General features: G+C 45.9%; 1 protein-coding gene across 4 annotated transcripts in view; it reads left to right on the forward strand.

The window, feature by feature from the left end:
• MRAS (muscle RAS oncogene homolog) overlaps positions 1-23,426 on the forward strand; it is a 59,655-nt gene that overhangs the window by 22,471 nt on the left and 13,758 nt on the right. For all 4 annotated transcript variants that reach the window (XM_082461332.1, XM_082461330.1, XM_082461329.1 and 1 more), the window contains one exon: positions 2,151-2,361. In XM_082461332.1, the coding sequence (XP_082317458.1) occupies positions 2,169-2,361 (193 nt within the window). In that variant the 5' untranslated portion in view covers positions 2,151-2,168. The remainder of the gene's footprint in view (positions 1-2,150; positions 2,362-23,426) is intronic.

Below are 23,426 nucleotides of genomic sequence, written 5' to 3' on the forward strand. Positions count from 1 at the left end.
TGGTGGGAACATTTTAATACCGTTCAGCTTTTCTGATACACAAATAGAACACATGCTTGTTGTAGAAAATTGAAAATCTGAGAAAGTGTCCCAAAGTCTCCTGGAGAGACAGCTACGTGCCAATCCTCTCTATGCCTAGAACCACCCTAGACATGTAGATTCATAGATGGTAGCTTCATGGAAGTGTAATCATATGTACCTGCTGTTTTGCAGCCTGTCTTTTTTTTTTTTTTTTCATGTATATTATCAACCTTTTCTAGGCTAGGGAGTATAGTCCTTCTGAATGGCCGTATAGTATTGCATTGTATGGATAAACTTTTCTTTAACTCGCCCCCCAGTATTTAAGTTATTTCCATTTTTACCCCTGTTCTTGACATCTTTGTACACTTGTCTGATTACCTCCTTAGACTACATTCTCACATGCGGTATAGCTTTGAGAGAGGATATGTCCGTTTTAAATTCTGATGTATTTATGCAAGTGTATTCTCAGTCCAGTTTGGACAGATTTACATTCTCACTCACAATGCATGAAAGCGCCTACTTCCCCCCCACTGCAGGGAAACCCTAAATGTCAACATCAAGCTTCAGTAACTGCAAAAGATTATGCAATGACTCTCGCCTATAGCCCCATGCAAATCAGCGTGGCCACATAACCTACACTTGTGTCTAACATCCTTTCTGTTGAAATCTAGAATGGAGGACTCTTTTAGAGCTAAGAACTCTTAGCTGAAAACCCAGCCCTTTAATCTATTAGGTAAGGAAACTATGGCTCAGTCGGTGGCCTTCCCGAGCAGCAGTGATTGCACACAGGACACACAGCTTGTTGTCCCCCGGCATGCTGCCCGCCCCCCTGCCCTTCTATGAGCCCTGAAGCTCCCCAGGGATGGCCCTACCACAGGTGGTTTGTGCTTTTCCCTAGTTAGCAGCTTAGGTCCCTGGCAACACCCTCAAATTGTTCTTTAGGTGACTGTCCTCCCTCATCCCCCACCAGTGTTTAGCCTTATATATAAGGCTAAACCTCCTCCTTCTGGAAACTCTGGGCTTCCATCACTGTGACAGATCCTGGTTTCCCTCCTATTTTTCTGAGTGCTCCTTCCATGCTCCCCGCCCGCCTCTCCTCCTTGGTACTTTGTGATGCAGTTTCCAAAGGTCACTCTTCACTTCTCTGCCATCACCTCTACACAGTCAGTCCTTATCTGTTCAGGCTCAACTGCTCTTTAGGATCCTGGTCCCATATTTCCAGCCCCTGCCTAGTCAGCTTAGCTCAACGTTTCTCAGCCTTGGCACTATGGACGTTTTAGGATGGTTAATTATGTGTTCTGGGGGTGTTTTCCTGGGCATTATAGGATCTTTAGCAGCATCCCTGGCCTCTGCTGACTAGATGCCGGTAGCACCCACTTGGTTTTGGCAACCCCAAATATTTCCAGACATTGCAAATATCCCTGGGGAACAAAATTGCCCCTGGTTGAGAACCACTGCCTTAACTGGACTCAACGTCATCAAAATAAAACTTATCCCTGATCCTTCTCTTCTTCCTCCCCAACTAAAAGAGGGGTTGACCAGATGTCACGAGTCTAACACGACTTTCTGCATGATAGAGGGCAAGGAGATCAGAGAACAGAGCCAGGATCACAGAATTCTGAGAGTTGGAAGGGGCTCAGAGACGCTGAGCTCAGCTGTGCTAAGCTGTTGTGACCCTCTTTTCCTTTAAGCTCAGACAGCCTCCCATTCTTCTCAGCACCACAGTCCAATGACCAGAGTTGATGTGAAAGGCGAACCTCCTTGCCCTCCCTGCTCAGACTAACGCCCACGTGTTTAACTGTACAGGACTAGGGCGGAATTTGATGGTGGAAAAACTTCGTTGACATGGCCTTTGGCTGGTTAAAGGCCGTGTAGCATTATATCCCCAAGACGGGGCCTGGCACATAGTTGACATTCAGTAAATGGTTGAATAAATTATTTTAACAGTTATTGTCTCTGGGTGAGGGACCTGGGGTAGCACTTTTCTCTTGCATGTCTTCATTTTCAAAACTTTCTACAACTGGGAGTATTTGTTACTCTGTAAGAAAGGAGGAAACCCCGTGAATATTTTCCCCTGAGTCAGAGAAGAAGAAGCCCCCTGTCTCATTCCACATATCTTGCCTCCCCAGGTCTGACCTACCAGCAACATGGCGACCAGTGCCGTCCCCAGCGACAACCTCCCCACGTACAAGCTGGTGGTGGTGGGAGACGGGGGTGTGGGCAAGAGCGCCCTCACCATCCAGTTTTTCCAGAAGATCTTTGTGCCTGACTATGACCCCACCATCGAAGACTCCTACCTGAAGCATACAGAGATTGACAACCAGTGGGCCATCTTGGACGGTGAGGCTCGATGGCAGCCCTGCCTGTGGGTGGGGTGTTAATGCGGGGGTCAGGGAAAGTCGATAGGCTTCAGCAGGGTATGCCAGTTTCTTCTGTGTTGCCATTATGGGGTGGTTGGTATAGGGCTGTGTATGTTTTCCAGGGTGAATTCTGAGCAACTTTGTGGAAACCAGAATGTGTATTCAACAAAGAGGCAAGGCTAGAATCAAGCCAACTCAGTGATGTCATGTTTGTTATTTCTCTCTCATCAGAAGCTCTGATTAACATTTATAGATGTCTCTAGCTAATTAAAAAGGGGGAAATCAATTTTTTCTCTTAATAAACATAGTTTATTTGATAATTGTCCCTGGGGTGGGGTGGGGAATCTTGCATCTGACATTGTGTTTCTAGTTTAGTCTAAGTTGGTCTGGAGTAGCAGTTCTCAAAGTGTGGTAGCCAGACCAGCTGCAGGGGCAGGAAATTTAATCAGAAATGAAAACCCTCAAGCCCTACCAGTTCAGAAATTCTGAGGGTGGGGCCCAGCACCCTGTGTTTTAACAAGCCCTTCAGGTGATGAAGTTAGAGAACCACTGTTCTAGATTCTTACTAATTCTTACTTTATACCGTCTGAGTCTCGAAACAAAGAACCATTAATCATAGAATGTCATTCTAGGAGGGGAGCTTTGAAAACCCCTGGGATACAAGTCCTCTATCAGACATGTGATTTGCAAATGTTTTTTCCTAGTCTTTGGCTTGTTTTTTATTCTTTTAACAGTGTCTTTCAAAGACGAGAGTTTTTAATTTTGATGGAGTTCAGTTTATCAGTTTGTTCTTTTAGGTGACTCTCCACCCTGCTTCTGGTGTTGTGTCTGAGAAATCTTTGCCTGACCCAAGGTCACAAAGGTTTTCTCCTATGTTTTCTTTTAGAAGTTTAATGGTTTTAGGTTTTACATTTAAGTTTATGATCTACCCTGAATTAATTTTTGTATATGGTGTGAGGTATGGGACAAAATTCATCTTTTTGGTACATGGATATGCCGTTGTCCCAGCACTATTTGTTGAAAAGATTGTCCTTTCCCCACTGAATTGCCTTTTTTGTACCTTTGATGAAAATTGATTGTCCATATATTCTGTTTGATCTATTGTCTGTCTTAACACCAATAGCACACTGTCTTGGTACCTGTAACTTTATAATAAGTCTTGAAATCAGGTACTGTTAAATCTCCAACTTCATTCTTTTTCAAAGTTGTTTTGGCTAGCCTAGGTCCTTTGCATTTCCGTATGAATTTTAGAATCAGTTAAATTCTAAAATTCTAGATTTTGATTGAGATTGTGTTGATTCATACTCGTATGGATGAATATGAGGAGAATTGACATCCTAACAATGTTGAGCCTTCCAAGCCATGGACACAGTATCTCTCTCCATTTATTTAAGTCTTCTTTAATTCACTTATCAATTGTTTTGTAGTTTGAGTGCATAGGCCTTTTACATATTTTGTCAGATTTATATCTACCTCTGTATTATAAATGATACTGTTTTTTTAATTTCAGTTTTCAATTGTTTATTGCTAGTATATAGAAATACAATAGAATTTTATAAATTGTAACTTGCAGGCTTGCTAATTACTTATTAGTGCTAGTGGCTTTTTTGTAGATTCTATTGGGTTTTCTGCAGAGATGATCATGTCTGTGAGTAAAGATAGTTTTACTTCTTCCTTTCCAATCTGGATGACTTCTATTTCTTTCTCTTGCCTTATTTCATTGACTTAAAGACATACTTGTCTTGTTCTTGATCTTCAGGAGAAAGCTTTCAGTCTTTCAGCATTAAGTATAATGTTAGCTGTAGGGTTTTTATAGATGCCCTTTATCACGTCAAGGAAGTTGCTTTCTATTCCTAGTTTGCTGAGAGTTTTTATCAGGAATGAATGTTGGATATTGTCAAATGCTTTTTCTGTGTCTATTGAGATAATCATATGGGTTTTTCTGTTTTAGTCTTTAATATGGTAAATTACATTGATTAATTTTTCTAATGTTAAACCAAGATTGTATTCCTGGGATAAACCCCACTTGGTCATGATATATTATCTTTTTATATATTGTTGGCTTTGATTTGTTAAAAGTTTTTTAGAATTGTTGCATCTATGTTCTTTTTTTAAAATAAATTTATTTTATTTATTTTATTTTTGGCCACATTGGGTCCTTGTTGCTGTGCACAGGCTTTCCCTAGTTGTGGCGAGCAGGGGCTACTCTTCGCTGCGGTGCACAGGCCTCTCACTGCGGTGGCCTCTCTTTGTCTCGGAGCACAGGCTCCAGGCGTGCGGGCCTCAGCAGTTGTGGCACGTGGGCTCAGTAGCTGCGGCTCATGGGCTCTAGAGCACAGGCTCAGCAGTTGTGACGCACGGGCTTAGTTGCTCCGTGGCATGTGGGATCCTCCTGGCCAGGGCTCAAACCCATGTCCTCTGCATTGGCAGGCCCACTCCCAACCGCTGCACTGCCAGTGAAGCCCCATCTGTGTTCTTGAGAGATGTTGGTCTGTAGTTTTATTGTAATGTCTGAGTAATTCTGGCTTTATAGAATGACTTGGGAAGTATTCTCTCTTTTTCAATTTTCTGGAAGAATTTGAATGACATTGGTATTACTTCTTCATTAAATGTTTAGTAGAATTCACCTATGAAGACATCTGGGCTTGGAGTTTTCTTAGTGGGAAGGTTTTTAACTGCAAATTCAATTTCTTTAATAGATATAGGGCTATTCAGGTTATCTATTTCTTCTCCAGTGAGCTTTTGTAGTTTGTGCCTTTCAGAAACTTGATCGGTTCATCAGAGTTATCAAATTTATTGGCATCAAGTTCATAATATTCTCTTATTATCCTTTTATATTCCATAGGATTTGTAGTGATGTTACCTCTCTCATTTTTGATATTGGTAATTTGTGTCTTCTCTTTTTTCCTAATCAGGCTGGCTAGAGATTTATCAATGTCATTGATTTTCACAAAGAACCAGTCCATTGATTTTTCCCATTTAATTCTATTGATTTCCATTCTTATGTTTATTGTTTCCTTTTGCCTTCCTACTTTGGATTTAATTTACTCTAATTTTTCTAACATCTTAAAGTAGAAGCTGATGTCATTGATTTGAACATTTCTTCTTTAATAAAATATTCGTTTTTGTGCTATAAATTACCCCTAACTACTCATTTAGCTGTATCCCACAAATTTTAATATGTTGTGTTTTCATTTTCATTAGGTTAAAAATACTTTCTAAGTTCCCTTTTGATATTTTCTTTGACCCTTAGGTTATTTAGAAGTGTATTATTTAGTTGCAACTATTTAGGAATTTTCCAGAGATCTTTCTGTCATCGACTGCTATTTTAATTTCATTGTGTCAGAAAACATACAGTATATTATTTGAATTCTTTAAAACTTATTGAGGCTTGTTTTATGACTCAGGGTATGGTGTATCTTGGTAAATATTCCATGTGCACATGAAAAGAATGTGTATTCCACTCTGTTGGGTGGGGTGTTCTATGAATGTCAACCAGATCAAGCTGGTAGTGTTCTCTAAGTCTTCTGTATCCTTCCTGATCTTCTGTCTACTTGTACTGTCAATTATTGAGAGAGGGGTGTTGAATTTCACAGTTTAATTGTGGACTTGCCTGTTTTTTTCCTTTTAGTTCGATCAGTTTTTGCTGCATGTATTTTGACACTCTGTTGTTAAGTGCATAAATGTTTAGGGTGGATCATCTTCTTGATGAATTGACCTTTTTATTTTTATAAAATGACATTCTTTATCCCTGGGTTTCAACACTGTGGCCTAGAAGCTCTCTCAGGGCAGTAAGCTGGGAAGCTGAACGTTCATAGGTGCCTTTCCCTGCTTTTTGTTTGTTTGTTTGTTTGTTTTGGCCTCGGCTTGCAGGATCTCAGTTCCCCAACCAGGGATTGAACCCAGGCCACAGCAGTGAAAGCCCAGAATCCTAACCACTAGGCCACCAGGGAACTCCCATGCCTTCCCCTATTTTGTATCCCATCTCTCAGGGGTCACCATCCTTTGTTGCCTGATGTCCAGTGTCTTGAAATCCAGTTTCATATATTTTGTCTGTTTTTTGGTTGTTTAGGTGAGAAGGTAAATCTGGTCCCCAGTACTCCATCTTGGCCAGAACCAGAACCAAATCATCACTCTAAAAAAATAGAACAACTTTGTGTATATACTTAAAAAAACACTGACTTGTACGCTTTAAAAGGGCAAATATTACGGTATTTGAATTTGATTTAATTAATTCTAAAAAGCATCCCTTAGGGTTTGTCTGCCGCCCTGGAACTTGGAACCGTTCCACCAGGTGCCAAGCACATTCTCACCTTGGGGATTTGTGTCTGGTGTTCTCTCTGCCCAGCACTTTCTTCCTGCAGAAAGACAGTCTCCTTCATTTAGCTCTCCGTTCAAGTGTCCCTTTGTCTGAGAGGTCTTCCCCACACTAGTACCCACCCCACCCCTGTCACTTCTGTCCCCTTGCCTAACTGTTTTTCTTTATTCTACCTTTTACTGTTGAACATATATTTATATGTGTTCAATATATTTATTTGTTTGTTTGAGTTTTTGTCACTCCCCACTAAAAAGTAAATTTATGAGAGCAGGGACTTTATTTTATTTACTGCTACATTCTCAACCTCTAGAATACTGCTTGGCTCATAGTAGGTCCTCAGTAAATGTCTGTGGAATGAGTGAACGAATGAGTCCTGAGCAATATATGTGCAATCATAGGTTTGATGTGCTAGCTATATTATTTGCCAACTGGCATCAAAATAAATATATATAACCATTGAAATTAAAAACATTTGTGCACTTTCTAAAATCATCTCATGCATCACCCATTTGAATATATACCACTCTTTGGGATATACTGAGTTAAAGAAATGTAAACAGTTTCTTTACTGCAGGGCTTGAAAGAACTTTCAATATACAAACATATGTTATAAGTATATTGGAAGAATATATTGTCCTTAGGGTTTCCCAAAGGACCGTTTTTTTGCACATCATTCTGGGCTAGTTCCACAGAAAACAATCTGAAAAGCATTGCATAATGCATGTAAGAGAGTAATGTCATGCCTGGTTCAATAAATATTATTTCTATCTACTGCCATATTAACTTCTCTAACTTTTTTTTTTAAATGGTGGAGATTTTTTTTTAATGTTTATTTATTTATTTATTATTTATTTGGCTGCACCGGCTCCTTAGCACATGGCTCCTGAGTTGCTGCAGGTGGGCTCCTTAGTTGCGGCTCATGGATTTCTTAGTTGTGGCATGCAGGCTCCTTAGTTGTAGCATGCAAACTCTTAGTTGTGGCACGCATGTAGGATCTAGTTCCCTGACCAGGGATTGAACCCGGGCCCCCTGCATTGGGAGCACGGAGTCTTAACCACTGCACCACCAGGCAAGTCCCTCTAACATTTTTTAAAAGTAACTTTGGATATTAGATTACCCAAAGTTGTTTCTAGAAAAAAAATTTTTTTTCCTCAAGAGTGGTTTTAGGAAGATTTGGGGATAACATTTATAGCAGTGGAGGAAGCAGGGCCACAGCATTCCTTTATAAGCATGAATTTGCAGAGCTTGTGTTCTGAAAGCTCCTGGGCTCCCCTTAGGTGCTACACCTCTGATACTGCCCCCAGAATCAGGCCTGATTTAGGGCATTGCCCACACAGGCCTGCCTCAGGAGTAGATACTGGATTCCCAGATTAGCACATTTCTCTACTCAATTAGGTCTTGTTTTAAGAAAAGAAAGGCTTAAAGCATTACAGCTAAATACTAATTAGTCTGGCATTGAAAAGGATGTCCCATATTTGGGGAACTTTCATCAAAGGCTGGTTGTATTCAGGCTTGGGTGTAACTCTGACCCCTACTGGGGCTGAGCTCTCCTGGGGTTGTTGGCTGCCCTGGGATGGACGGGACTATCCCTGACATCCTGCTTCCCTGGAGCCCACAGCATCCTGGGGGAGGTGCTAAGCCTGGGATGCCTGCCAGGCACTCTGAACTCTGGGGTTTCTCTTCTTCCAAATTCAGAAAGAGCAAAACATGGCAGCTTGATAATGATGATGAACAGGAGGAGACAATAATGATATCTGATGGGCAGTCACTGTGTAGAAGGCCCATGCTATGTACTTTTCATCCTTACAAACACTATTATGGTAGCTACTTTTGTTATCACTATAAAAATAAAGCACGGAGGGAGTCACACAGCCAGCAACGGTTTCAACTTCCCTTTGTCTCCTATACTCTCCATCAGTGTGGCTGGGTGGGAAAACCTCTCCCACCTCACACAGTTGGTCCCTGTGCCTCTGGGAATGGAGTTGAAATCCCAGGGAGAAGGGGGCGTGGCCTGGATTATCAGGGTCGGCAGACACACGCACCTGCCCTTCCAGCTCCTTGCCCAAGGTCTTCAGAGGACCAGGGGCTCCAGTTCTGATCTGAATCTCAGAGCAGAGATGCTCAAGCTTGCTCAGGGGGCCTTCTCTGTGGTTTCCACACTGAAGAGTCTCACAGTCTTCCCACTTACAAACCTATTTCTTGTTGTCTTTCAAGGGGTCTCATTGCCCTGGTGCTTGCAGAATCTACAGGAGATGGCCAACCTCAGGGGCCAGCAGCCAGGCTCCCCAGTGTCTGTGGGGCCCCCCAACTTTGGAGCAAGCCTGCTCTGTGTTCTTTCCCACAAGGGTTCGGGACCTTTGTCTCACCTTCCAGTGTTAAGGGCCCAACTCTGGGGACATCGCCTCCTCATCATCGGGGCCCCACCTCTGTGCTGTGGGGCTGCATCGGCTCCCCCTCTCCCTCTTCGGGGGTCTGTGACTTTGGACCCCCGTCACCCTGTCTGTCAGCTGTATGACTCCCCGTAACCCAGTTCTCTGGCTTCATGAATCAGGAAGACCCGAGCCTTAGTCAAAGTCCTGGAGTTTTGTGTTTGTTTTTGTTTCTGTTTTTATTGTGGTAAAATATACGTAACGTAAAACTGACCATCTTAAGCATGTTTAAGTGGACAGTTCTGTGGCATTCAGTACATTCATATTGTTCTGCAACCATCACCCCCATCCATCTTCAGAATATTTTCATCTCCTCCAGCTGAAACCCTGTACCTGCCAAACAACAGCTCCTATTCCCCATCATCCCTAGCCCCCGGCAACGCGCATTCTACTTTCTGTCTCTATGGTTTTGACTACTCTAGGGACCTCGTACGAGTGGAATCATACAATATCTCTCTGTGACTGGCTTATTTCACTTACCACGTGGTTCACCCATGTTATAACATGTGCCAGAATTCCCTTCCTTTTTAAGACTGAATAATATTCCATTTTATGCATCTACCACATTTTGTTGAGCCTTTCATCCGGCAATGGACATTTGCATTTTGGCCATCGTGAACAATGCCGCTGTGCACGTGGGCGTACAAATATCTGCTCCAGTCCCTGCTTTCACTTCTTTTGTCTTGGAGTGCTTGCCTGCCTGTTCTTCCTGTCTGTTTGGAGCTGGAAGGCTCCTGAGCGCTGTGGTGTCAGCCCCCTTTACTTTACACCTGAGGAAACTGCAGTGCAGATGGAGAAGTGACTTGCCGGGGTCAGACCTCTCTAGAGGCAGAGCCGGGCCTAGGACCTCCTCACTCTGCCAAGTACGTCCCGTCCTGTCAGCCTGCCTCCCCCTCTGGCCCATGCCTCAGGCCTGCAGGGTAGGATGTTGACCAAATCTTCTGCCCACGTAACAATCTGGGCCTTCCCACCCACATGGCTGCCAGCCCCGCCCTCTGCCCAGCCAGCCTCTGGAAGCTGGCATCTTTATTCCATCGTCAGAGGACAGTGGCCTCCGGACACCCCTTCCCACCTAGGGGCTCTTGGGCCCCGCTCTGCAGCCACTCTGTCCCCGGCAAGGGCTCAGTCTCCGCAAAGAGCGAAAACCCTGGCTCCCCTCCTGCACCCTCAGAAGCTGGGACGTTTCCACCCTGGCTTCTGCCCAAACCACAGACACAAGTGCTGTTGTCTTCACGGAGGGGCCCGGACCTGGCTTTTCCCCCGAACACTTGAATCCACATTCTTTCTGGGAAGGTGGGGGGAGGAGGACGTGGGTAGGGCAGCAAGAGTACAGGAACACTTACTGAGAGTTTTTTCTGAGCTGGGGGCTTTGCATGGTGGGCTCTATGCTCAGCAGCCCTTAGGCCAGCTTCAGAGTAGACCCCTCCTTGTGGCCCCCACTAAGAGGGGGGTACAGGCAGAGCTGGCCGTCCTTCCACCCGTCCTCCCCTTTCCCTGCCCACAGTGATGTGGGAGGGATTTCCCTCTTTCTTTTCCTTTCTGAGGGAGCATGGCCGCTGGCCTGAGATTATGCAACTCAGCCCTGCAGGCCTCTGCCTGACCCTTTATCTCACCTCCATCAGCCATCACTGCTTTAAGGCTTCCAGTGACGCAGAGCTCACTGATCTCCAAGGTGCCTGGGGCAGTGCTTGCTGGAAGAAAGCCTTTCCTTACCCTGACGGCTGGTCACTGTTGCTCCTCTGCCCTCAGCAGTGTTAGCAGCTACTGCTGGACAGGTGCGGGAGCAGGAGGTCTGGGCTCCCAGGGGGAGGGCTCTTGGGGACACAGGGTAGCAGCGGTGGCAGCAATTTTCCGATGGTACCGAAGTATTTTACCATTTTACCCACTGGTGCAGTAGCACTGGTGTGTACTGGCCGAAGAGCAGCTGTGCTCACCTGTAAAGTGAAGACACTAATCTCAATTTAGCAGGATTGCTACAGGGATGAAATAAAGCAATCCCCGTGGAGCACTTAGCACAGGGTCTGGCCAGTATGCAGCAGTACTACTGTACCAGTGGGTAAAATGGTGAAATACTTTGGTACCATTGTAAAATTGCTGCCAGCGCTGCCACCCTGTGTCCCCAAGAGCCCTCCCCCTGGGAACCCAGACCTCCTGCTCCCACACCTGTCCAGCAGCCGTGATTGGTCGGTCAGGGCCCCGCAGGGGAAGGAACTAAGACTCAGAGGGGTGAAATAACAAGTCCAAGGTCACACAGCTAATTAGCACCCCATTCCCTCTGACCCTGAAGCCAAGGATATCTTGCTCTATGCTCATCTTAGCCCCGCTAGGCCAGCCTGGGAGCTGAGGGACTGGCCATCAGCCAGTGACCTAGAGTCGGTTCGGCAGGGTTGAGTGATGAAGGTCTGAGTGCAGCATGCACCCCTCCCCCTTCAAAGTCACAGCACAGCCTGGGGGTCATTCCAAGCTTGTCAGCACCCCAAACCCCAGGTTTTCCTCTTGCTCACCTTGCTGACAATCAGGTCCTAGACTCCTGCAATGAATTTTGGGTTTTGCCCCGATTTCAGAACTTCGAGTTAATCCCTGTTAGAAGTCACGCGACCAGTCTGCGCTAAGCGCACCAGCCCGGTCAGTAGATTTGAGATCTCACCTGTCTGCCCTTGTGTTGGGTGAGGCTGCCAGCCGGTTGTCACCAGGCCCCAGGTCTGAGTGACTGGGGGCTCCTCTTTCCCTTGGGCACAGACAGCCTCTGGACCAAGACCACCTGCCCTCATCGGTGGGGTCTGTGCCCAAATGGGAGAGAGCCTCATAGCTGCTGACTCCCTAACTATCCCTTAGGGAGTTTGGGATTGACATGTACATGCTGCTATATTTAAAATGGATAACCAACAAGGACCTACGGTATAGCACAGGGAATTCTGCTCAATATCATGTAACAACCTAAACGGGAAAAGAATTTGAAAAAGAACAGATACATGTATATGTATAACTGAATCACTTTGCTGTGCACCTGAAACTAACACAACAGTGTTAATCAACTATACTCCAATATAAAACAAAAAGTTAAAAAAAAAAAAAGAAACATCACAGATTGTATGCTCCTTCAGGAGAGAGACTTTGCCCACCATTGTATCTCTGGTGCCAGCAGCGCCTATTAGGTGCTTAGTTATTGTTTGTTGAGTGAGGGAGGGAATGCAGCACCTTGTGAAACTCAGCACATAGAAAGCCTCGGTAATGCTTTTGTTGCTAGGGCTGTTCTAATATGATTTATGTTCACAAGGTGGCTTGGTGCTTTCAAGAATAGGTCCTATCACATGTGCAGATGAGGGGTCACTGACGCATCTGCCTGCATCTGGGGAGGTCCAGAGTGAGGCTTAAGCCCCTGCCTTGGAGCTTCCACCTCTCCCCTCCAGCGTTGTGTGGATCGGTCCCTGAGACTTATGCATGTGGGACTGTTCACTAGTTCATTCTAGAAATACTTCTGGGTGCCTGTTGCTCTCTTTGGGGTGCTTTGCGTGCAGCAGTTGGCAAAGCCGGGGCCCTGCTCTCATGAAGCTTCTGGTAGAATGGGGGAGACAGGACATAAACGAATATGTACTGTGTCAGGCGGTGATGAATGCTGTGAAGGAGAATGAGGCAAGGTAGAAGGGAATAGACAGTGAGGAAGGGGTTGCTGTCTTATCTGTGCCCATTAGGGAAGGCCTTCCTGATGAGGTGGTGTTGGAACAGAGACCTGAAGGGGAAAGCTGTGCCTGGACCTGGGGGGAGAGAATCTTGTACAGAGAATCAGGTGCAAAGGCCCTGAGGCAGGGATGTGTTTGGGGAAAGCTAGGAGGCTAGAGTGCAGAGGAAGTGAGAGAGAAGCTAATAGGAGACTTTAGGGAGATAGCTAGGGGGCAGTGATCTTCTAGGGCCTTGTAGGGAAATAAGCCACTGGAGGGTTTTGAGCAGAGGACGGGCATGGTCTGACCGATGTTTAAAAGGCTCACTCTGGCCGTGGTGTGGACAATAGACCAGAGAGGAACCAGGGAAGAACTAGGGAGACCAGTTAAGAGGCTCCTGATGGTAGACTAGGGCATCGATAAAGGAGGTGGTGAGAAGGAGTTAGAGTCTGGATGTATTTTAAGGAGGAAATAACAGAATTTGTTGATGGAGTATGTGGGATGGGGTAGGAGTACGGAGGGAAGAGCCTTTGACCTGGACAACTGGTAGAGTAGAGTTAAGTTTATCAAGATTAGGAAGACTGATAAATCAACTGTACTTGAATAAAATAAATTTTTAAAAAAGGTTAGAAAGACTGGTAAAAGCAAGTTTGAGGGAAAAATTAAGAGTCTAATTTTGGATGTGTTAAATCTGAGATGCCTTTCACACATACAAATAAAAGTCAAACCAGCACCTGGGGTCTGAGTCTGGAGTAAGGGGAGGTGTGCAGGCTGGAGATGGAAACTTGGCAGTCGCCACATAAAGCCATGAGACAGGAGACCTCTGAGAAAGTGAACGTGTTTAGAGACGGGGTCCCAGAACTGAGCACAAGGACCCACTGATGCTCAGAGAGTGATTAAGGTCAGAGAAGAAGCAAGATAGAGTGACATACCAAGGCCAAGTGCAGAAGGCTCTTCAAAAAGGCGGGAACCATCAAGTGCATCAGATGCTGGCGAGTGACCCAGTGGGATGAGGACCGCGAAGTGTCCACTGGATTTAGTGACACGGAGGTCATGGTGACTTGACAAGCTCAGCTTTGATAGAGTGGCCTGATTACGGTGTGTTCAAGAGAGAGTGGAGAAGAGGAAGGGCAGGCAGTAAAAAACAGATCAGTCAAGGAGTGTGGCTGTAAAGAGGACTAGAGAAATGGACAGCAGCTGGGAGGTGTGAGACACTTTCCAAATAGGCAAATCCAGAAAGACAGAAAGGAGATGAGTGGCTTGGGGACTGGGGGAAGGGGCTTTTTATTTTTAATTTTTTCGCCTTTATCTTTGTTCATTTTTTTTAAGGTGAAAGAAATTATACCATGTTTACATACTGATGGAAATGAACCAATAGGGAAATGGATGATGCAGGAGGGGGAGGAGACAAAATAGTAGCAATGTCCTTCCATGGGTGACGGGGCACTGGATCCAGTGGGCAGCTGGAGGGATGGTCTTGGACAGGAGTAGGCCGGGGCATCCCCCGCAGAGAGGGGAAGGCGGAGCATGCATTTCAGAGAAGGGAGGTGAGTTTTTTCCTTCAAAATTTAGATATAATTCACATGTAAAATCCCCCCCTTTTAAAGTGTACAGTTCAGTGGCTGAGAGTATATACACAAAGGTGGGCAATCACAAACTGCTGATAGATTTCACAGATCAGCACGCACTGCAGTCACCACTGTCTCATCCTCAGCCTTTTCATCACCCTCCAGAAAACTCACACCCGTCATCCGTCATTCCCCCCACCCTCCCCTCCCCCCAGCGCCGAAGCCACTCATCTCCTTTCTGTCTTTATGGATTTGCCTATTCTGGACATCTCACATATGTGGAATCACATAACATGTGACCTTTGTGTCTGGCTTCTGTCCTCTAGCACAGTGCTTTCAAGGTTCATCCATGTTGTAGCGTGTCTCAGAATTTCATTCCTTTTTACGTGTGAATAATATTCTAGTACAGCTGATCCTCGAACAACGTGGTGGTTAGGGGTACCGACCTCCCTCGCAGTTGAAAATCTGCGTATAACTTTTGACTCCCCGGAAACTTAACTACTAATAGCCTGCTACTGATCAAAGCCTTTACCAATAACATAAACTGTCGATTAGCATGTATTTTATATGTTATATATATTATATACTGTATTTTTATAATAAAGTAAGCTAAAGAAAATGTTATTAAGCAAATCATAAGGAAGAGAAAATACATTTACAGTACTGTACTGTATTTATCGATACCATAAGTTTATGTCATCTGTTTATATCTGTCTGTCGGTACCTACATCACTTTTGTCTTATAGGATACAAAGCACTGTAGATATTATATGTGTTACTAACACTGAACATCAAAAATGAAAGGATAATATGAAAAAAGTTCATATTTATACACAGGTATAATGATTCATGCATTGATAACAAAGAAGCAGCGACATGAGCACTTTATGGTAGCCTAGTGTAACTGATACAATTGTTTCCCAGCAGCCTAGCTTTTACACTAATGAATGAATCGTTATAAAGTTTTTACAGCATACAGTATTACAGTCATATTCATAATACAGTACTGGAAACACTGTTACATTTTTTTAGAAACCACTTACTTGTGATGATAGACTGATATGCAGTTTCTCTAATTACAATCTGAGGCAGGGAAGAGATATATTGTGCAGTTATGTAATTCTTTGAAAGCAAAGTTATAAAACAATAAGAAAACTAACAGATTAGTAATTTTAAATATCACTCACCTTATGCCTACTGTAAGGATAGGCTATCCACTTCAGTACAAGTCTTGCACATGATGTTCTACACACATATATATATATATATATATATATATATATATTTTTTTTTTTTATTCTTGGCTGTGTTGGGTCTTCGTTTCTGTGCGAGGGCTTTCTCTAGTTGCGGTGAGCGGGGGCCACTCTTCATCGCGGTGCGCGGGCCTCTTCACTATCACGGCCTCTCTTGATGCGGAGCACAGGCTCCAGATGCGCAGGCTCAGTGGTTGTGGCTCACGGGCCCAGTTGCTCCACGGCATGTGGGATCTTCCCAGACCAGGGCTCGAACCCGTGTCCCCTGCATTGGCAGGCAGATTCTCAACCACTGCACCACCAGGGAAGCCCCACACATATATTTTTGTATATTTACTTATTTACTTATTTTAAACTTCAGCTTTCTTTTTTTTTTTTTTAATTTATTTTTGGCTGCGTTAGGTCTTCATTGCTGCGCACAGGCTTTCTCTAGTTGTGGTGCGTGGGGGCTACTCTTTGTTGCAGTGTGCAGGTTTCTCATTGCGGTGGCTTCTCTTGTTGCAGAGCACAGGCTCTAGGCACGCGGGCTTCAGTAGTTGTGGCTCGCAGGCTCTAGAGCGCAGGCTCAGTAGTTGTGGTGCACGGGCTTAGGTGCTCCACAGCATGTGAGATCTTCCCAGACCAGGGCTCAAACCCATGTCCCTTGCATTGGCAGGAGGATTCCTAACCACTGCGCCACCAGGGAAGCCCTTTGTATATTTATTGAAAAGAATCCCCGTATAAATGGTATAAATAGACCTGCTCAGTTCAAACCTGTGCTGTTCAAGGATCAGCTGTATATGGAGGGACGACATTTTGTTTATCCATTCATCAGTTGATGGACGCTTGGGTTGTTTCCACTTTGGGGCTATGATGAATAATGCTGCTGTGGGCATTGGTGTGCCAGTTTTTGTGCGGACATGTGTTTTCAGTTCTCTTGGGTACACCCCTGGGAGCGGAATTGCTGGGTCGTGTGGTAACTCTGTTTAACATTTTGAGGAACTGCAAAACTGTTTTCTAAAGTGGCTGTCTCATTTTACTTCCCTCACCTGCAGCGTATGAGGCTTCTGCTGTCTCCAGGGCGGGTTGGTTTGGAAACTTGTGGAGTTTAGCTCCTGATGATCTGTTTCTGATCCTCAGCTGGGGGTGGAGGCTTGAGGAGAGAGGAAGCGGTGGGAAATGGTGACCTGGGAATGGAGGGACCGGTTGGGGATGTGTTTAGATTTACTGGGTGTTCTAAGGGTGCCCTGCGAGCTGCTCTAAGGGAACCAGGCCAGCTCAGCCGAGCTCTCTCCTCCTGGCTCCACGTGGCTGCCCAGGGGCAGGTGTGGAGTAGGTGAACGGTTTGGGGTGACCAGGTGGGGGTGGGGGGAGGAGGCATAGCCTCCAGGCCTTTGTCTTCCATCCCCACAAACCTCAGGTGTTCCGTCCTCACCCCTCCTTTTAGGCCTGCCCCTCTCCACAGGCCTTGGGGACACTGCTGCCAGCTCCTCACTCAGGGCCTGGCAGCGCCGGGCTGGGACCCAGACACGCTTGGGTTCAGATCACGCCTCTGCTGCTCATCAGCAGTAGGAAGCTGAGCAGGTCCCAACCCTGCCCTGCCTCAGTTTCTCCCCTTGTAAAATTCCCCCCCTCCCCACAGTGGTGGTGAGGTGGAAATGGGGTCTCAGGCCAGTGCTTCGCCTCCCTGTTCCTCTCCATGGCCAGGCCCCTCCTAGGCCCCCGTCTGTCTCTGGGATGCTCCTGGGTCCCTGGTTACACAGGTGAGCCCCGCTGCTGCTCTTTCCCTTCTTTCTTCTCTCCCCTCCCTGAGAACGACATGGAGGCGGGGTGCGGGGAGGTCCAGGCTCCTCTAAGAATCCCGCAAAGCCATGGATCCCCTCCCTGAAAGGGTGTGCACCCACACATGCAATGTGCCCACCAAGTCCGTGAATCTGTGGGCCTCATGGAAACGTCTCCCAAGACCTCCCCCACTTTACCCCACTCCCGCAGCTGCAGCGGTGTGGTCATGAGAACAAGTGTCCCCTGGGGCCGGTGGCCAGCACTTTTCCCCTGGGGTCAGCCAGTCAAGGTTGGGGCCACTGCCAGAGGGAATCTTCCCCCATCGCCAGGGAGCCAGCTGGCGCCTGCCACGGGATTTTAGCTCCCTCCCCTTAGAGCGGCCTGGCTCCCACACTGGGCCAGCACTTCGGAGAAGGAGAAAGCGGCCCTTTTTCTGGGAACAGTGCCTGGTCGATGCATCCAGCCCTCTGCCCGGCACCCAGCCTACCCCATACACACCCTCTCCCAGAAAGGGGAGGCTTCATCACTATTGATCCTCAACTAGGTGGCATTTCTTAATGGGAGTCTTTTCTTAGGAAGAGCACAGGCTTCGCTGCCTGACTGCCCTGAAAAATGGGCACATCCCTCCTGCCTTGCACAGTGGGCCCGTGCATGAGAGGGGTATAGAAAACACCACGCACGGTCCTTGGAGGCATATTATCTCCAGAAATTGTCGTCTGTGTTGCTTCATATTCCAGAACCCTTACTTCACCCTGAAGGGTGAGTTATAGGACTTTGAAAGTCTGTTTTTAGCGGTTTCCCTTACAGCTGGCATGGGCTGTTTGAACACAATAACTGCATTTCCTGTAGCGTGCGTGCGATTTGTCCAGTCATTCTGTAAGTATTTTTTGAGCCCTTCACTGGGTGCTGAAGCTTTTGGGGGACCCAGGGAAATGAAAGCCAGACTCCCACGCTCTGGGGCTCCACCACCTGGTGGGGAGCTGAGCCCGGCCTAGAGGCACAGTCTGGGAGGAACCAGAGCCACACACACCAGCAAGGGTGCAAAGACAGAGGTCGGAGATCGGAGGCCGGCGGGGCCCTCAGGAGAGGAGGAGGGCTGTAGCCCTTGTGGAGGGCAGCTGGGGGAGCCCCAAGAGGGCATTCTGGTTGGAGTCATGGCTGGGCAAAGGCCTGGAGCCGAGACACAGCCCAGCCAGATCCACACCCTCTGGTTGAAGCAAACAGCCTGGATGAGCTGAGGCAGCTGGGCCCTGGGGAGCTGGAGCGCCCTGCTCCCCAGCGTGTGGCCTTGAGCAGATCCCTTTAACTCCCTGGGCCTCAGTTTTCTCATCTGTGCAAGGGGGACAGTAATACCTTCTTTCCAGGGCCATGAAAAGGACTGCAAGAACGTGTGTGTATAAAGCCCCAGCACGGCGCTTGCTGCCAGTCGGAACAGTGAGTGGGACTACGCTTAGCCAAAGAGCTTGGACTGTACCCTGGGCCAATGTCAGAGCCACCAGACCCCTTGCCAGGGTTTGCCTCCCTCTGAGAGCCCTGGAGGAGGAGGAGGAAGGAGAGGGAGAGACCTAGGGAGGGGGGGGGAGGGGGGAGGGTTCAGCAGGGACCCAAGCAGGTCCTCCATGCTGGCTGCCCGCCTGCCTGGGGCCCCATCCCCGCCAGCATGTGGGCTTGGCTTCTGAATCCACCAGATCCAAGAACGGCTCCAGGGTTTCCACTTAAATCCTCCTCAGCAGCACTGCAGGGCCCGTCCACCCCCGGGTGGGAAGACTGGGGCAGGGCAGATGGAGATGCACAGCACTGGCCCCCTCTGTCTCTCTCCTCCCTCCTTCTCCAGTCTGGCTGCCTCTGTCTGTCCCTGTCTCTGTCTGTCTGCCCGTCTGTCTCCCTCACACATGCACACATTGGCAGAACACCTCTCACAGTGACTAATACTTTCTGTCTCAGGAGTCCTCCTACCTTCATGACATCAGGCATGGGGGATGCAGGCAGAATCATGATTTTTTTTCAAGCATAGCTGCCCGTTTTTTGCAGCCTCCCCAGAAGTCTTGGAGGCAGAGCTGCTGACCAGGGGCCTGTGACCAGGCTTTTGCAGGATGTGTGGAGGGGAGGGGTGGGCAAGGGGTGGACCCCAAACCAGACAAGGCCCAGCTCGGCCCCCACTCCTCCCTGGTTGAACCTGCCTTCCTGGGGCCCAAGGTTTGGAATTTCCAAGGCGCCCTCAACTCTGCTCTCTCCCCTTGGCCCCCATTCCCTGTGTTCCATGTCCTCGGGGGGCCCCTGTTCATTCTTTCTCCTCCCTCTGACGCACACTGCCTTTGCTTACACCCTGGTAGCCTCTGCTCGGGTTGCGCCTCCACCTCTTCACAAGCACCCTCCTTCAGCCCCCTCCCTCTTTGGATGCCAAACTCTCTCTCCTCTGGCTACATCTCTTTCCTTTCTGGACCTTCAGTAGCTCCCCAGTGCCCACCAAGTTCTAACATTTTAGTTTAGGATCCAAGGTCCCAGCCTCTGATCTCCCTGTCTCCTCTTTCTCCCTCCTCTTCCCAACACAGACCCTTTCCCCCAGCGCACCGGCCTCCTCACTGCTCTCTCCTTTCCAGCCCCCGGGCCCTTGCTTGTGCTGTTCCTCTGCCTGCGAGGCCCTTCTCCAGGTTCTGTCTCTTTATGTCAAATTCTATTCTTCTGATAAACGTCCTCTCTTCGATAAATGTCCTCTCTTCACTAAAACCTTCCATTATCCCTCCAGGCCAAAGGGACCCACCCCTTCTCTAGATCTCCAGTAATATGTATCACTTTCTGTCCTGTGTTGTTATTTTTCTTTAAGTATCAGCCCAGCTAGCCTCTAAGTACCTTAAGAGGGAGATGCATCTTATTCTTTAACCACCCAAAGTACCAAGCAGCAGAGGGGTTGGTACCGAGTAAGTGCTCAGAAAATAATTGGCAAATGGATGGCTGTACCTCTTAGGGTCACACATGCAGGCTGCTTCTGTCCCCCAAAGGTGGGGCGGGCCTGGCGGTCACCACACACCCATGTGCTGTCTCTGTCCAGGTTGTTATTAGGATTATGCTAGGCTCTTACAATGAGCTAGAAAGTTCCTATATTTTTCTTGTTCTGGAACAATTTGTAGATTACAAGACTAGCTTTGGGCTCCTCGTGGGGTAGTTTTTGTCTCTTCAGTTTTTTTGTTTTTTGTTTTTTTTAAATAAATAAATATTTATTTATTTATTTATTTATTTATGGCTGTGTTGGGTCTTCGTTTCTGTGCGAGGGCTTTCTCCAGTTGCGGCAAGTGGGGGCCACTCTTCATCGCGGTGCGCGGGCCTCTCATTATCGCGGCCTCTCTTGTTGCAGAGCACAGGCTCCAGACGCTCAGGCTCAGTAGTTGTGGCTCATGGGCCTAGTTGCTCTGCGGCATGTGAGATCCTCTCAGACCAGGGCTCGAACCCGTGTCCCCTGCATTAGCAGGCAGATTCTCAACCACTGCGCCACCAGGGAAGCCCTTGTCTCTTCAGTTTCATTGATAATTATTGTCCTATTCAGGTTTTATATATTTTCTTGAGCCAATTTTGTTCATTTATATTTTCTTAAAACACCCATTTCATCGAGTTGAAAATATGTTGCTATAAAACTGTAGTTTTCTCTAATTAAATATTTATCGATATCCATAGTCATAGGCCTTTTCTCATTCCAAATAGCTTTTCTTTTTTTTCCTCTGATAGGAATTCCTAAAGGTTTTTTTCTTAAGTGGTCTTTTCAGAGAATCAGCTTTTGATTTTTAGATATCAGCTACTTTTTCCTTCTTCCCATTTTCTTAATTTCTACTTTTGTTGATGATTTCTTCTTTCTTTGGTTTTATTTTATTTTTTCTTTTCTAACCTCTTGGTTTAAAATGCTTAGTTACTTTTTAGCCTTCCTTGTTTTCTGAAGTGCATTTAAAGCTGTAATTTTCCTCTAAGTACCACTTGGACCTCAAAACAGGGGGTTTTATTATTGTCTATTGTTGTACAATTCTAAATTGTTTGTGATCTCTGCTTTGCTCTTTTACTGGAGAATTGTAGAGCACTATACCTTTTTAGATTTTCAAGTGGATAGTTTCTTTTATACTCATGTTTCTGTTCATTTCTGATGACCCATATGACTTATGCTCTCTGGAATTTGTTGAAATTTTTATTTATGGCCTAATATATGGCCAATTTTTATGACGATTTCACGTGTGTTTGAAAATACTTACTTATGGTTTTGAATGTAGAGTTCATTCTTTCAGTCTCTCAGATTACATTTATGAATTGTATTATTTAATGATAAATCATTATTTTGGGAGCCACTTGTTCTGTCTCTAAGGGAGGACTGTTCAATTCTCCCACAATGATTGTGGGATTTGTCAATTCCTACTGTTTTAAAAAATTAGTTTTTTATACATATATATATATATTTTAGGCAACATTCTTATATGCTTATGACTCATGACTTTGACATTTCTTGATGCTGTACTTTTTCCTATTATAAATACCCTGGTTTGTTCTGTTTAATTCCTTAGCCTTGAATTCTGTTTTGTGGATGCATGTGGCTGGCATATCCTTTTTTATCTTTTCATTTTTCATTCTTTCTGTGTCATTTTGTTTTATACGTGTCTTTTATAGTAGCAGACAAGTGGATTTTGTACTGAGTATCTGCTTTTAATGGGTGCATTTAACCCATTTGCATTTACCGTCATCCATCATAGATTTATTTCTGCCATCTTATTTCATGTCTACTTTTTAAACTTTCTTATTTTTGTATAGTTTCATTGGACTGGTCCCATTTACTTAGTCCTGTTTTTCTTTCCTCTAATGATTAGGAAGTTTTGAGTTTTATTTCAGGTGGTTATTCTATATACATATGTGTGTGTATACTTATGTTTTTCTACCAACATCTGGATGTAATCAATATCTTTAAACTCTTCCCAGATAAGGCAAGCACTTTAGTAATGACTTATTTTTTCCCAGCCCATACCCTCACATGTGGATCATCATAGATTTTAGTTCTAAATTGCCATTCATTTTCTTCAAGTTGTGCTATAATATTTATTTAAATTTAACTCTTAGGTTGTGCTGTTTCCTTTGCATACCATTGGTACCACTCATCTTTCTCTTTCGTGGATCTATTTTTCACTTTGCTGGTGTATATCCTCCAAGAATTCTCTTAGAAACTGTGGGTAATGTAATTTCTAAGGCCATCAATGTCTGAAATGACTTTTTCTCCATTCTAGAGGGTCCATTTGATTTTCAACTCCCTGTTGAATCGTTTTTTTTAAGTTCTGAATGATCAGATTTTTAAATATCTTAGACCTCTAGTTTTTGTTTTGGATAATATACACCCTCAAAATCTATGAGCATATTAATTACAATATTACCTGAATGTCTTTTGCTATTCAGTTGAGACCTCCCCATCCCCACTTCAGCCAAATCCATGCCACTTTCATCTTTTTTGTTGATTGCATTTCTGAGTGGGATTTACTTAGGGCCAAAGGCTCCACTCCCTCTGGGTGAAGGTGCAGTCTTCGTTCCCCACCCCCTCCCTAGGAAATTGGGGAAACTGCCTCAGTCATCCCACTGGTCCTCAGCTGTAGATCTTATTTTCTTAGCCCCTTCATTTGATATCCAGACCAAAGAATTCTAGGATATCAGAACTCAATCCTGAAGACCCAGGAGCCCTGCCCCGCCTTTCGTCCATGAGGAGACTGAGGCTCTTGTGCGTGGGGCACAGCCTGGGTCCGTGTGTCTGCCGAGCCTTGCCGCTCTGCCATGCTGAGTGACTCAGGAGCATGTGCAGGGGCGACAGGCTGTGGGGATGAGGTCACTTTCTCAGGCACGATCTCAAGGTGTCTCCTGAGGAGATGTGGCTTCCTGGGGGTCCTGGATAGCCCATCCTGTGGCTTTCCTTGCCATCCACACACATGTAGATGGATATATCCTACATCTGTATCTCTTGCCCCTCTTCTAAGTTTCTGACTTAAGTCTGCAAATGCCTATTTGAAACTCACATAGGTGTCTGAGAGGTTCTGAAGTGTGTGTAAA

The sequence above is a fragment of the Balaenoptera physalus genome, assembly GCF_965194825.1.
Source record: "Balaenoptera physalus genome assembly, chromosome: 4".
Taxonomy (NCBI): Eukaryota; Metazoa; Chordata; class Mammalia; order Artiodactyla; family Balaenopteridae; genus Balaenoptera; species Balaenoptera physalus.